General features: G+C 42.6%; 5 protein-coding genes across 5 annotated transcripts; 2 read left to right on the plus strand and 3 right to left on the minus strand.

The window, feature by feature from the left end:
• Positions 1-741: 741 nt before the first annotated feature.
• Positions 742-1,509, plus strand: BDW43DRAFT_316722 (uncharacterized protein; the record flags this gene model as incomplete). Its single annotated transcript, XM_032048376.1, has 5 exons — positions 742-822; positions 874-921; positions 978-1,043; positions 1,109-1,276; positions 1,333-1,509. 5 exons carry the CDS (start codon positions 742-744, stop codon positions 1,507-1,509), a joined length of 540 nt encoding a protein of 179 aa, XP_031894384.1.
• A 2,863-nt stretch (positions 1,510-4,372) lies between these two features.
• On the plus strand, positions 4,373-5,567 carry BDW43DRAFT_304528 (uncharacterized protein; the record flags this gene model as incomplete). Its single annotated transcript, XM_032045615.1, has 3 exons — positions 4,373-4,397; positions 4,601-4,604; positions 4,727-5,567. The coding sequence occupies 3 exons, from the start codon at positions 4,373-4,375 to the stop codon at positions 5,565-5,567; spliced, it is 870 nt and encodes a 289-aa protein (XP_031894385.1).
• Positions 5,568-10,598: 5,031 nt separating this feature from the next.
• Positions 10,599-11,067, minus strand: BDW43DRAFT_316724 (uncharacterized protein; the record flags this gene model as incomplete). The annotated part of the gene is made up of 2 exons (XM_032048377.1): positions 10,599-10,724; positions 10,804-11,067. 2 exons carry the CDS (start codon positions 11,065-11,067, stop codon positions 10,599-10,601), a joined length of 390 nt encoding a protein of 129 aa, XP_031894386.1.
• Positions 11,068-11,736: 669 nt separating this feature from the next.
• On the minus strand, positions 11,737-12,456 carry BDW43DRAFT_304529 (uncharacterized protein; the record flags this gene model as incomplete). Its single annotated transcript, XM_032045616.1, has 3 exons — positions 11,737-11,837; positions 11,888-11,893; positions 11,931-12,456. 3 exons carry the CDS (start codon positions 12,454-12,456, stop codon positions 11,737-11,739), a joined length of 633 nt encoding a protein of 210 aa, XP_031894387.1.
• A 426-nt stretch (positions 12,457-12,882) lies between these two features.
• Positions 12,883-13,249, minus strand: BDW43DRAFT_316725 (uncharacterized protein; the record flags this gene model as incomplete). Its single annotated transcript, XM_032048378.1, has 2 exons — positions 12,883-12,915; positions 12,974-13,249. 2 exons carry the CDS (start codon positions 13,247-13,249, stop codon positions 12,883-12,885), a joined length of 309 nt encoding a protein of 102 aa, XP_031894388.1.
• Between the last annotated feature and the right edge of the window lie 304 nt (positions 13,250-13,553).

Genomic DNA, 13,553 nt, shown 5'->3' on the forward strand with positions numbered 1-13,553 from the left:
TAGCTTCACAGTCTTCTTTCACCGAGGTTGACTGTTGTTGCCCTTTAAGTACAGACCTCACAGACACCTCAGTGTTGGTGAAACTTCTGAGAAAGTTGCATGTTTCTATAGCAGCATCCCTAGGTTGTAGATGCGCGCTCGCCGTAACAGCAGCTGTAAATGAAATAAAAAAAAGCCGCATCATCAGTGTTCAGAGAGATATTTCTTCGGGAATTTATTCTTTTCATATTCTTTTGATAGACAATTTCAATGTACTTATATGGCTTAGTGGTTTTCCTATCATCTGTTGTGGAAAGCCCTGCCACTCACTTTGAAGGCATTTGCTGTATGTCGATGTACCTTGAACATAACATGGATCAAACTAGCACAGTTGAATGTACAGGGGGCAATTCTTGGGGCGAGAAGTACAGCTGGCTGCATAGATCTGCATTGCAGCTACTTTTAATGCCCCTCTTAACCTACCGGGGTGTAATAATCTCGGAAATATCTGGTGGTCAGTTCGGTTTATTATTTGATTCAGTTGCCCTGAACCCTCAAACCTACTCCGTACATCACGCTTCTATGGCCCACCTAAGCCCACTTTATAACAAATGGACTCAGATATGCCCTTATTAATTATCATCGAATACGAAGTACCAAATATAGAACAGGCAGTAGGTCTTATACCTGGCTTGAATGGAGATGTCTCCCGAAGTAGATATAAAGGTTCAACTGCAGCTCAGTATTTACCAAGCTTGAACAATGGGAACAAGGACGGGGAAGGCAGGAAGCGTAATGCTTATGGAAAAATTCAAATTGACTTGGGCAATCCTTGCGATAGCTGTAAGACTCGATGTGGAACACGGTAGACTCTGGCTCTCTAATTAATAACAGGTCTGCGAAGCGTTAGCTCACCCCAATACTGCCAGAGATGCTAGCATGGTAAAGAAACTAAACTTCTCATGATGTTGATGTATTGCTTAGCTTTGATTAACTAGGTGCTGGATTCTCCAAACTTTCCTGCTCCGGCCCTCGAGGGAACGGCTGCTCCGGGGAAACGGGCGGTGAGTTCCTCTATGATGCGCCAGCCAGAGTCGTGATAGCGAATTAATGTTTCTCAATTAATTAGTTAGAAAGTCTCAAGTGCGATTTTTCGCATGGACTCGCCTACATTGAGCCAACTGCCGTAAACATCGATCATTTGCGCGACGAGAAGGATGCACACTGCCTGGCCCAAGCAGGGAAGTGTGCCCGTCTATCCTATCTTAACGATTCATCGATATGGTTCTGTAATTATGTTAGTTGAATGTGATTACAAATGGGTCGAGCATTTGTACTGACACCAAATAATAGAATCTCAATCACATTTCTACAAAATGTGAAAATCTTATAGAGCCTGCCCAGACTGTGTACCAAAGTTGTCGAATCGCATCTCGATATACGTACGGCTACCTTCGCAGCAAAATCTGGAATGGTACTGAATCCGAGGCGGATTACTACTTGTTACTTGGCCCGGAATTACTCTCATAAAAGATGAAGCAGAATAGAATTACTGTTAAATGGAGATATATTCAAACACACTACGTAGCTTATTAGTATATTATGTCTAAAATAACCTAAAGCGATGTAGACCACCACTTTCGTAGAATATAAGGTGATAGAAGGGGGCTGATCAATAATGGCTGCTATTACAGTACTACCTAGAATGGAATTCCATGGTACATACTTCGAACCTGCTTTCTTGAACTTAGACAAAACATGAGACTTATCAACCATAGATGGCTGATTTCGTGCTATGTGCAGCAGCCAGGCGCATACATATTGTACATTAGCCACATCAACAAGTTGAATAACAATTCTGGTACTGGCTGACTTGCAATCTCCTTCCACCTCGGAATAAGACCAAGTCTCATCTCGAACCCTAATCCTCCCACCATTCAGCATTAAACCTTATTTCCTGACAATATCCAAAACTAAGCCGCACATACATCTATAAGTATATTTAAGCTACGGGGTTTAGGGTTTGAAATCGACTGAACATACAACTGACAGAAGGATATTTCGGGTACCTGTGTCTCTATATTGTAAATGTATGAATTCAATCAATCAGCTAGTCTGTATGTTGTGACCTAAAGCTCACTGCATTCCAACAAGCATACATTCACACAGTACAGTACAATTATTAGTTTTGAAATGCACATAATCATCAATGAGGGCCAATCATCTGAACCGGCCTACTGTCTTCATGTCCTTTATGCACCTAGATGAACAGTGTTCTAGAAATTTGATGCACTTACAACAATAAAAAAGGTGAAGAATCTATCTGATTGTTTACACATACTGTATAATTAGTTTCGGAAGTCCCCTCTCTACAGTACATAGTTAAGTGTGTGTCCCCTACCTAACCATAATCAGTTGACATAATTCAATATCTGTATGATGCCTGTTATACTGCCAAAAACTCAAGTAGTGGATTGTTAAAGATTGCATGATAGCTTTTCACCCTGATACACTGCAATTGTATCTATTGGTTATTAGTAAAATATGACCCAAAGACATTCAAACCTACTAACCAAGATCTAGTAGATTGAACTTAACCATGTGTCTGTCGCTCTTCCGGCATGAGCATGCAAGTTTTCCCCCTTCCAGATAACATTGGCCGCACCCATTGATACAGGTAGCAAATGCATTCCCACTATGCCTAGTGTCAGACTCACTCAGTGTAATATAATGATCACTTACTCCTTAACACTTGCAAGGCTCCCATCGTAATTGGCAAGACATCCATTCAAGTCTAAGTGCTTTTCGTTCCTCACATTATCTTTTGTTGTACAATTTGCACGTAGAATATGGTCGTCTTCAAGATAATACCCATTACAGGCAGCGGTGAAATTATCAGCAGCACATAACTTCAGGAACGTCAATGCACCGAGGAGCAACACTAAAGCTCTTCCCATTGCTACTATAGATAGAAGGAATTGGGAAAACAGCCAGTGTAAAGCTGTTAATAAATCACTGATTGTTAAGAAGACTTGGATTAACCACACTTGCAACTCTGAGATTCTCAAATACTATAGCTGTAACATCACTCGGAGATTTGTGAATGTGCTTGCTTATATATTCAATATTCCAATAATTGTGGAGCGGTGAACCCAGATGCCACCAGATGATGCCATTATGAACACTCTGGTCACTCCTAACATTCTACCTTTGCATTATTGAGCAGGCCTCCTTTTACTGAAGCTCAGAAAGTTGAATAGAGTGGGTAGATGAGGAACATAGGCATAGCTCGGGAGGGCTTTAATTTTAACATCAACTAGATCCTATTTACCTGTAGGAGCTAACTCTTCTGTTCCCAAATAGAAGGGCTTGGCAATTAATTGAACGACAAATAATATTGATAACTTTCTGGCTTATCATCTAAGCTTTACTTTGCCTACCAGTTAAAGTATAAGTGGTTATATCATGCCTCAAAATGGACGGGATCTTTTTCCCAGTTTCAACAATACCGTAAAATGTAGGGCAGTTTTATATGTTAGGCTCCCTATACTTTCGTTAACGCATACAAGAAAGCGCCGATATTATAGTATCTATAGAAAAGGCTGGTATGTATGTATTGTAGAATGAGTGATTTATCCTACTAGTGGGATAGTATTTTAGACATAAAATTATCCCATATCCACATCATAGGATCGACCTACCCTTTCCCTACATACGGGGTACTATGGATTGGAGCTTGGAACTCAACTGAACCACCAATTGCCATGTATGTGAAATATAGGGTGGATCAGGAAACGTACTGTGATATCATGGATTCATGGGGCTAGATGACGATCGAAGTATAAACGCCATCTATTAGAACTACCTACCCTTTTCTATCATCTAAAGCAGTAGAAAAGATAGGGCAAATCTTCAAGCGCATATACTCTGCGATTGCACGATTGAACTAGACGTCGCTGGCCTCAAAATAGTTAGATGGTGCAAAAACTGTGTGTGTGAGAGCTTCAGCGTTTATCACGTACATCAAGTCTACTTCAGATTTGGATTTGTCTTTATTGTTCCTAGAATCAATTTAAAACAAGAAGATGCCCGCAATTGATTCTTAATTTAGCTGCAGTGAGTTAAGTGGGGTGCTTCTAGCAGAAGGCATACTAGTAATTCATTTCCCACATGCATAATACATGAACGGCCTAGCGTTCCATTTCGACACGAGGAATTTTGGCAAATGTCAAGTTTAAGCTACAGTTCTGGTACATACTAGAAAAGCAGGGCCTCTAGAACATAGCCCTCAAGCAGATTGCAGATTCAAAAAATAACATCGCTCAATGGTTTTGCTCAAGCATTCCTTCCAATACTTATGGCGAATAGACATGCTAAATTTGAGGCCTATGAAATGGCCTACGAGGCAGTCAAGATAAGTATATAAGTCCACTCCCTTTCCTCAGCGCAATTATACATATACCATCACCAGCTGGGTAGTCAATCATATCATCATCAACTTTAAAGCGGTCGTTCAAGGCGACCATTCCCTTGCTACTAATTCAGCTATATTCATATCTATAAAGCCTCCCACTTATACGTACTTCAGGAATACTGGATTGCTTCCTGAAATTTCTTGAAGATAGGTACCTTACAACTTCATGCACCTTGGCCGTCTTGCTATCGGATGGGATATGAACGAGGAAAACGCAAGCTGCCGTCCAAAATAAGCGAAAGTTGCGTATCTCCATATGCTTGTGAACATCAGCATTGTAGCAACGATCGGCTTGATAGCTTCAGTAGTAGAGGCTCATATTTTAATGTCCAACCCCATTCCTTACGGAAAAGGCACCCTCAACAACTCTCCCCTTGCAGCCGATGGCAGTGACTTCCCCTGCAAGCAGCGCCCAGGAGGATATGTTATTCCAGAGAAAGAGAACAAATACAGTATTGGTGAGAGTGTCGCTTTAAGCTTGGTCGGTAGTGCCACACATGGCGGAGGGTCATGCCAGATCAGCCTGACAACCGACCTGGAACCTACCAAGGAATCGAAATGGATGGTGATAAAATCGTTCGAGGGTGGCTGCCCGGTTAGTACTGAGGGCAATCTTTCTGGCGGTCCAACAATAGTCACTCCCACCAGCCTTAGTTTCGATATCCCAGAAGGTATCGAGCCTGGCAAATACACCTTGGCCTGGACCTGGTTTAACCGTATCGGGAACCGCGAGATGTACATGAACTGTGCCCCTATCACTATTGCCGGTAAAGGCGTGAACTACAACACGCCGGCAAGACCTCAGAAGGATACCAAAGTCTCCGAGAAGAGAGCAGCTAGCTTCCCACCAATGTTTGTTGCAAATATTGGGAACAATTGCACCACACCGGAGGGTTTTGATATCAGGTTTCCGCAGGCTGGTAACTATGTCGAGCGAAAAGGAGATAGTTCTCACATACTCCCTTACAATATTCCGGTATGCTCTGACAGCGCAACTTCAGATATCGACGGCGGCAGCCCAAGTAGCGCACAACCTTACGAGTCTAGCTCTGACTCCCGCGCGACGTCTGCAGCCGACAGTTCTCCTAGCACCTGCTCCTCAGAGGACAAATGAATGAACATAATTAGACAACGCTCCATCCATCCTTTGATCCATCATTGTACTAGCTATATCTCTGTTGAGGAGGACGGCCGCGGCATATATTACATTGGAAAATTCCTACGCCATGAATTAGCTGTGCTCTTTTTCCGTACGTTGGCACCTCTCCTCTCTGGTAAGAAAGCTACAAAAATACCTATCTAGATCATATCATTCAATCATTTATATATAAATATGCAATCTCCACTTCACTTTTCTCCGTTAATTATCCTGAGACAAAATACTTCAGAAGATTGTGACTAGATTGTTGTTTCGTTTCTAGATATGGTGTTGTTGTTGATTTCATACAGTACGCTAACCCTTTGCGGTACTTATTTATAAACCACCATACAGGGAATTAATGCAGACCCGCATTGGTCTAATGGTTAAATCAACTAGACATGAGCCGGATTGCACTAGCTGTTGGCGCATAAATGAAATTCCAACATTGTAACCTTAAGTGATTCATGATTCTCTACAGGAAAACCAGGATAATTGGTCTCCTGGTCCATTAATGTTCGCTAGCTTATCTAGACGACAGTCACACACTTGGCTGGTGCGTCAAGTGGGTGGCCATCAGCGAAACCGCAGTTGTATGTCCATGTAAATAAGCTTCTCGTCAATGGATACGGCTAGAACCAATGTTGCTTTAGCTTTACCCTTATTCACGCTCTACCTGAAGACTCCTTGGACGCCTTGAGCCATCTAAGGCTCACCCACCCTCGCATGGCTATTGTCTAGTTCATCCAGGTTTTGCTGTATCAGAACTATCGATGCTAGTTTCCTATGAAGGCCGTAAACATAGGCAGAGCTTGCGCTGTTACGTGTCGTGATGCTACAGATAGACAAGTCTTGATATTGGCAATACCCTGGGCGGCTCCCCTTATACGACTGCGAAGATGTTATTGGCATGAGTAACTAATTTGTTAACTTTTTCTTATGGCGTTTTTTTTCTCTTTTACCATGCGTGGTCCATGCGCCACTTTACTATCAGCAACAGATACTTGTCAACCAGAAAATACAAGCAGCAAGTAACGTGAAGTCATCCTGCTAGTTGCTAGCATTTTCTAGTCCAAGTTTACATCAACCCCATCAGAATAGAAAACATATTTAAAGGCAGCAACAAGTGATGGGTATGTTCCTGTGGGGGTTGCCGACCCTGCTACTTCGTTAACCATCAATATCTAGGTAATTTTCATGTCCAAGCCCGACCTTTGTGACACAGGGAGAATCTACATACCATTGTGCGGATACAGACCCACCAGCTTTTCACTGTAGCCATCAACCCCGTAACCAGGCAAGCACGGTTATGGCAACTGCAGCACATTAGTAGTTCCTATAAAAATGAAGGGATATACTCTAGGAACATAGGATAACTCAGAGCCCCTGGAGGCACATAGAGAGAGACCTGTCTAGCAGTTTCCTATCTTATAGAACCAATCAGCTGCTTCTCTCAAGTCGCAGCACCCTGCCCCGGTACTAACTTGGGCGGAATTGCCACATATTGAGAAAACCTCGAAATACGGTTAGCCAACAAGATTGCACTGTGTCCCGAGAGCTTACAGACAATGACACATAACCACTCCACTGTCGTGATGGCCGTTTTGATTATCACTTTATGCTGTCTAATCCTTACTTTATTCTGGAGCTCTTTAACAAGCTCAAGGGTATTAGGTAATGGGTGGAGTTCATTTGTTTCTGATTTCAGATCACTGTTCTCTATAGTCACTCGCGCTGTGACCTCTTCACTACTTAGGCTCTCAGCATGATATGTAGAGAAGGGATCAAACTATATACATATAATGTAATGTCATTTAGAGAATAAATCTGCCATCTAATGTCAAAAGACCGACTCAGATCTGCTTTTCCACTACATTCCCCATTTTGAATATTGTGGCTTAGTAAATCATCTTGCTCAGGGAATTCTCTATGATGCCAGAATCCCCTTTCTGTACCCCTATGAGCGCTCGAAGTCGCTGTTGTGGGGCCAGACTGGAATATTTGATTGTGTGACACACCACCTGTGATACACATTGCACGGCTTTTCAGTTGTGATGGTACCCAAAAACCTTTGACTAGGTTTAAATGTGAAAAGGCCATATGAATTGTGCGGATGGCTTGCTATATATGTCAATATTTTCTTCTAAGTTAGCGCCCCTGATTATGTAAATTTATTAGGTCCAATTTTTCGTTTTTTTGGAGAAATAAATATAATCTGATCACGCTGTATAAAAGCCTGCTTTCCAGCTAGTACTTTGGAAATGGTAGGTCTCGTGGAAATTGGTCCTACACTAACTGACAAGAGCTCGTTTTCTGCAACATAGCATACAAAAATGGGGCTTCCTTACTAGGGTCATTCACCACCGTCCTAAGGCTAAATGCGCATCTATTCAGGAAGCAATAGCTATAGGGCGTTAAGCGATGAAACCCGTACATTAAGCAGAACCCTCTTCTATAAACAACAGTTAGACGGATAGACTATAAATCTGTATATATATGTCAGAACCTTTATGAAACAGAATGATGCCGGAGGCCAACCAGCTTCCCCATTAAATGCCTGCTTTCTTGAGTAGAATTGGAATACTGTAACATGAGTTAAAAAATATTTCAAATTGACTACTCCAGTCCAATATTCAGCTCACTGACCACCTGTCCCAACGAGTTTCGAAGAACGTCTAATGAATTAAGGAACTCTGAATGATCCATATTCCCTTGAATTGACATAAACAAACATTGGCTGGCAATAGAAGACTTGAAATGAAGTGCACAGAGTTTTGCTATCCATTTTTCTGCCTCTTCAGCCTGCAGTAAGCGCATATGTGTCATCTTTGCCAGACCAAAAAAGATCTTCTCGAAATTTTCAAATGTCCGCTGAAAGTCAAGATCTAAAATATCAGCTTCCATCCCGGCAACCATTTGAACAAACAGCTCGATATCAATGAGAAATAGCCACGTACCCACCATAGCTGGAAACCCCTGTAATAAAGCCTTGTCATGGCCAATGCCTTGAAACCTTAGCTTCGTGTATTCATGCAGCTCTGGACACGGTTCTTGGAATGGCCTCTCTACATTGAGGGAGTATTTGAAGAAATTCATTATACTTGTCGTTTGGGAGCTTTGGCACGGAACATAATTCAGCAAATCCTGTGCCATGCAGTGCATCACAAATGTTATCTCGCCCTCTTTACAGGCCACAGCACCTGTAGTAGCGGAGTGCACTGCCTTGGCACAGTGTATCTCATTGTCAATAGGTGACTGCTGCCGGTGTGCTGAGAGACTGAGCCAAAGGCCAACTCCAAGAGCAAAGCTGACTGACCCAGTGGAATTGAGGAGTATCATAACCGCTTTTTTCTGCTCCTTGTTTAGCGGCTCAGAGAGTGGCTTTCTGCTTGTTCCGGCAATGTAATGATGTATGTCTCCAATATGGCGAACTAGATCTGAAGACACATAAACTGTAAGGAGATTTCTTGTTGTCCATTGTCAGTTAACTTCCGTACAGGGTAAATAAAACCAGTATTACATACCCAAATGAATAAATAATATCGTCCATGATATCATGGCCGCCGTTTAGCATAACCGGAGGCTTTTTCGTAGGGACCTCCATAAGCTAGCGTTGGGAGGAAGCATGGCAAAATCAGGAAGTGAAAAAGAACAATGACTATGCAGCATACCTTACGTGAGGGCCCTTAGCTTTATAGGAAGGGCTAGTAAAGACATGAGAGAGCTAGTGGTTGTCAACCTGGGATTAGACGGACAATTCCTAAAGTAGCCCCTGAGCAAGGTTTATGTCGACTAGCTAGTATTTAGATAAAAGTTAGATTGAGAGGCTCCCCGTTCGCTTCTATCTATAGGGCATTCATGGGTTCAGGACTATATCTTGAGTATGGCCTGACCATGCGAGCGCTTCAGTTAGCTTTCTGACTACTTACTGACTAGCTTAGGCCGGTATTTACCGCCCTCTCTCACAACTACAATAAGTGATCACAGGCCTTTGCATGGCCCCAATTTGTTCAGCGTTCTTGTTATTGTGCTTGAAGCGTAAAGTTTCCGAAATGGTTAAAGTTGGCGCGAGAGCTGTGAGTACACAAGAAGTACAAAAAATTAGTCAGTCAATGTAAATTGGTTCTAAACATTATAAGTCTATTAGACAATATGGGAACTTAGACCTTAGTGACCAATAAAGAAGCCCGACAGAGCAGTCATCCCTGTCCCAGCCTCATGCACTGTAGAAGCCTGCCTGTCTCCAAATCATATTAGCTCATAACTTCGTTTAGGAAGTGACTCGATATACATATCTGAAGGGCAAGCAGCGCCTGGCATCGGTTGAACAGACTTGACTATGTTAAAGCGGCCCTCAAGAGAGAATGAATGTATCCGCCTGGTAACAATAGTTGGGAAATTATGGTACTTTCCGGTTGTAGTACATGGGCGAATAGCGAAAACATAAACCAAATCCCGGAGCTGCTTGGGTTGAACTGAGTTTATCCTAACACTAGTAGATTTCGCGCTGTGCCCGTGCCAGGCAACCCTTCCACTCCAGGGAACACCCAGGTGTCGCCTCGCTACTCACGGATAAACGGATTGTACCCAGTTAAAGGCCACAGGTGCCACATCTGTGGGCAGACCCCTATCAGAACTTCCCCTACGTAGTGACCCACCGATGTGACCCACCTGATTTCACACTGGCCACGGATTATTAGAGTCGTATTACCGAGGAGATATCCATACATTGACTTATGGCTATGAAGGCATTCAAATTGTACACTAATGTCTATGTGTGACATAGAGCCCGATCAATTTTGCCCCTATTACAATGAGAATACTAGGTTTATTCCAGTTTAGGTTATTGTAATTTGCTACTGTCTCAGACAATTGCGATGGCTGCTCAAGGGGTAATACAGCTTCAATTGAACACATCACTCATATCTCATTGATCACCTTCGATACGCTATTTTTACACGCCAATTCTGCCAAGGGTTAATCCACTTAAAGCACCACTGAGAGTATCTAGCCTTTACCTCCAGCGAATCTAACAATTGTGTTTATGTGAACCTTATTAGAAGACATGCTGAACTTGCCCCTAGTCTTGTGAATATGAGCCTTACCAAACCGCGCCACAAGGTTGATGTCTAACTGCGAGTAATGTCAGCTGTCACCTGCGCATCCAATGATAAACCAAGAAAATTAAGGAATGTATAGGGAGAGAAGCTACATTAAAACCAATGTTCATGAACTTTTCCCATGATTCCTTAGTTTTCACCCCCCCGTAGGTGCGCCAATCCAAACAGTTTGCGGTATCCGAACCTGATGGACTGCCATGCAAGCTGTTCCTCCGGATAGATTCTTCAACCGACTGGACAGAGCTCTCGTCAGGCACCGGTTTGCTAGCAATAATATAGTAGCCCTTGTTCTCCATTTCTTCGAGTTCTTTAGCATTATCTACTTGCAGGAAGCCCAAAAACCCCGTGATTGGCATTTTGGTGGAGGGGCTGATGATGTAATCAAGGTATCAAGGTCTATTTCTGATTGGTTTAAAGTCATGAAAACAGAACTAATTTGACTTAAGAGTCACGGTTCCAAATGAGACAGGATATGAGATCTATTAATACTTTTCTAAAAGTAACGGTCATACTGAGCGATCTGGAAAGTTCCTGTGGTATTTTCGTTATACACCACCGAGGAAGAACATGCATTTGTTATAGACAGGATCAGTAAGGCGCTAGTCATGCGTACTGTTTCTGGCTACCATTGACCAAACCAGGCTATGCCTAATAATGTCAACTATTTGGTAGCCGTTCCATTATACACTCAAGTAGACTAGGCCCGGTTGCGCGTCTTCCCATTACACCATTCCATCTATTCAAGGCGTAGGATTCTATATTGAAGATTTTACTAGAGTCTTACTGTAACGGGAAGAAGCTTGAATATTGTGAAAGAAGAGGGGCCCTCCGATAACACTTTAATATACCGCGTAGTTACAAGGAGGAATTAAGATGCCTAGTGAACAATTAGCCTTCAACTGTATAGTCACGGCAGCGAGGCCTAGAAGTGGCCGATTAGGCTTTCCCGCTCAAGCTGATTAGAAACGTTATATACATGCAATTAATCCTGTAACTTGAACAATGTATATTTCCTTTTGGCTAAACTATTGTTGGGTCATCTGGGCCTCAGTCCCTTCATATGACCCTTGAGAGTTGAAAGACGTCGTACCAATCTGCTTCAACGCCTCAAAGCAGCCTCCAAAGCCTAGTCCATTGATTAGCTAGTCATTATTGCTTCAGTATTTCTTCACATACAAGCAACTATATCCTCCTCCCAGATCCCCCTTTCGTAATCAACCAGGCCGAAGCCCTCTAGAAAGTCGGATACGTTGATGACATGGTTCCACTAGTTCGTTCAGCCATTCTTCCAGGCTGTCTTTAGCATTGCAGTCCAAGTGAGTACATTGCTGAAGTATCTCCGAGATATTTCGGCCAAGCTCTAGCCAACAGTTATTAAACTTCAACCAGAAGTAGATGGAGTCATTCTCGGTAGTCGCCCGCTGGTTGTATTCCTGAATATTTATTGGTTCAGGGAATTGTTGTCGTTGCGCCTCCCAGAGACTATGTCCATTTATCGTAAGCAACACCGATGCTGCATTGAGGTCTTTCTCCCTGTTTACTTTTGATGCCTCGTCTATCGCTGCTTGGCACGCTTCGAATGCGTATGGTATATAATATGGATTGAGACCTTGAGCTGTTTCGGGGTGTGAGACGTAGGTGGTGTATAATTCTAGGTCTCTCAAGTCTTGACCGTATTCGAACAATGTTTCAGGATACTCATTGTGAGGCTGCTGGGACAGATGACAGCATTGATAACAATACATTATGACTTTGTCGGTTTCAATTAAGGTACGGTATAGTAGAAAGATGCGGGCTTGCCACTCGTATCCCGGAAATGTTGGTCTAATAAGGAGTTCAATGGAACCAACATATAGGCCACCTAGACCGGCCACGTCCGGTGCTAGGAAGTGGAGAAAGTAGTCTAAGCAAAGGACCCCGTTTGGTCCAAGGGGATTTGTTTTCTTTAATTAAAAAAAGGAAAGTAAAGACAAGAAAGGCGTAATATATACATGCACCCAAAAGTTGCCCAACTGGCCATATTCAGCATTAAAGGACGAAAAGAAGTAATGTCTAACCAGTCCACCCATCCACACTCTAGATACACTAGAAGCCCATCGTATCTATGGCCCAACCAATCTAAATTTTAATCGAAATGGAGTCTTCCATTCTCTCGAGCAATCGCTCATTACCTATGAGCCATCCGTCGTACTCGTCAATGTATACTGTCGTCACACGTTTTAGCCGCTGCTATCCAATCTCCATCAGATAACAAACACTCACTTGAGTTTCTTCGGGTAAGTATATCATATTTTCCAAGTCTTTCAGCACCATATTATACTCATGAAGCAGATCTGCCAATTCCGCATGAGGCACCGCGTCCTTGACTTCATCTCCGGTGAGCGTAGTTGTATTTGTTAAAATAATAACCGGAGCATCTGCCTTGGTCCGACCTATATCGAATTTCCAACCATTCAGTTGTTCCAGATCTTTTTTCAATTCTTCCTCTTCATCCCAGCGAGGATAAACAAATACTGGTTTCCGAATATGATCCTCCATATTTGCAAGGTAATGGGATAGGTGTGTGCAAATATTTTAGGTGACTTGCGATGTATAACAGGGCGTCTTTGCATTTCTTATAAGGTGTAAGTTTTGGAGGATTATTTCACCTACTGTACGGTTTCTAAAGTGGGAAGTTACGCACCTTAGATGAAGTATGCATAACTAGCATTTCCTTTGGGTTTCTCAAGATGTATGCGCTTTAAAATGCTCTTGGCATAGGAGCTAAACCAATAGCGGTTACTAGGTACATTGCCAAGCCCATATTTCATGTGAGATCAATTTAGAATCCAGAAATCAAGGA

The sequence above is a fragment of the Aspergillus alliaceus genome, assembly GCF_009176365.1.
Source record: "Aspergillus alliaceus strain CBS 536.65 unplaced genomic scaffold BDW43scaffold_82, whole genome shotgun sequence".
Classification (NCBI taxonomy): Eukaryota; Fungi; Ascomycota; class Eurotiomycetes; order Eurotiales; family Aspergillaceae; genus Aspergillus; species Aspergillus alliaceus.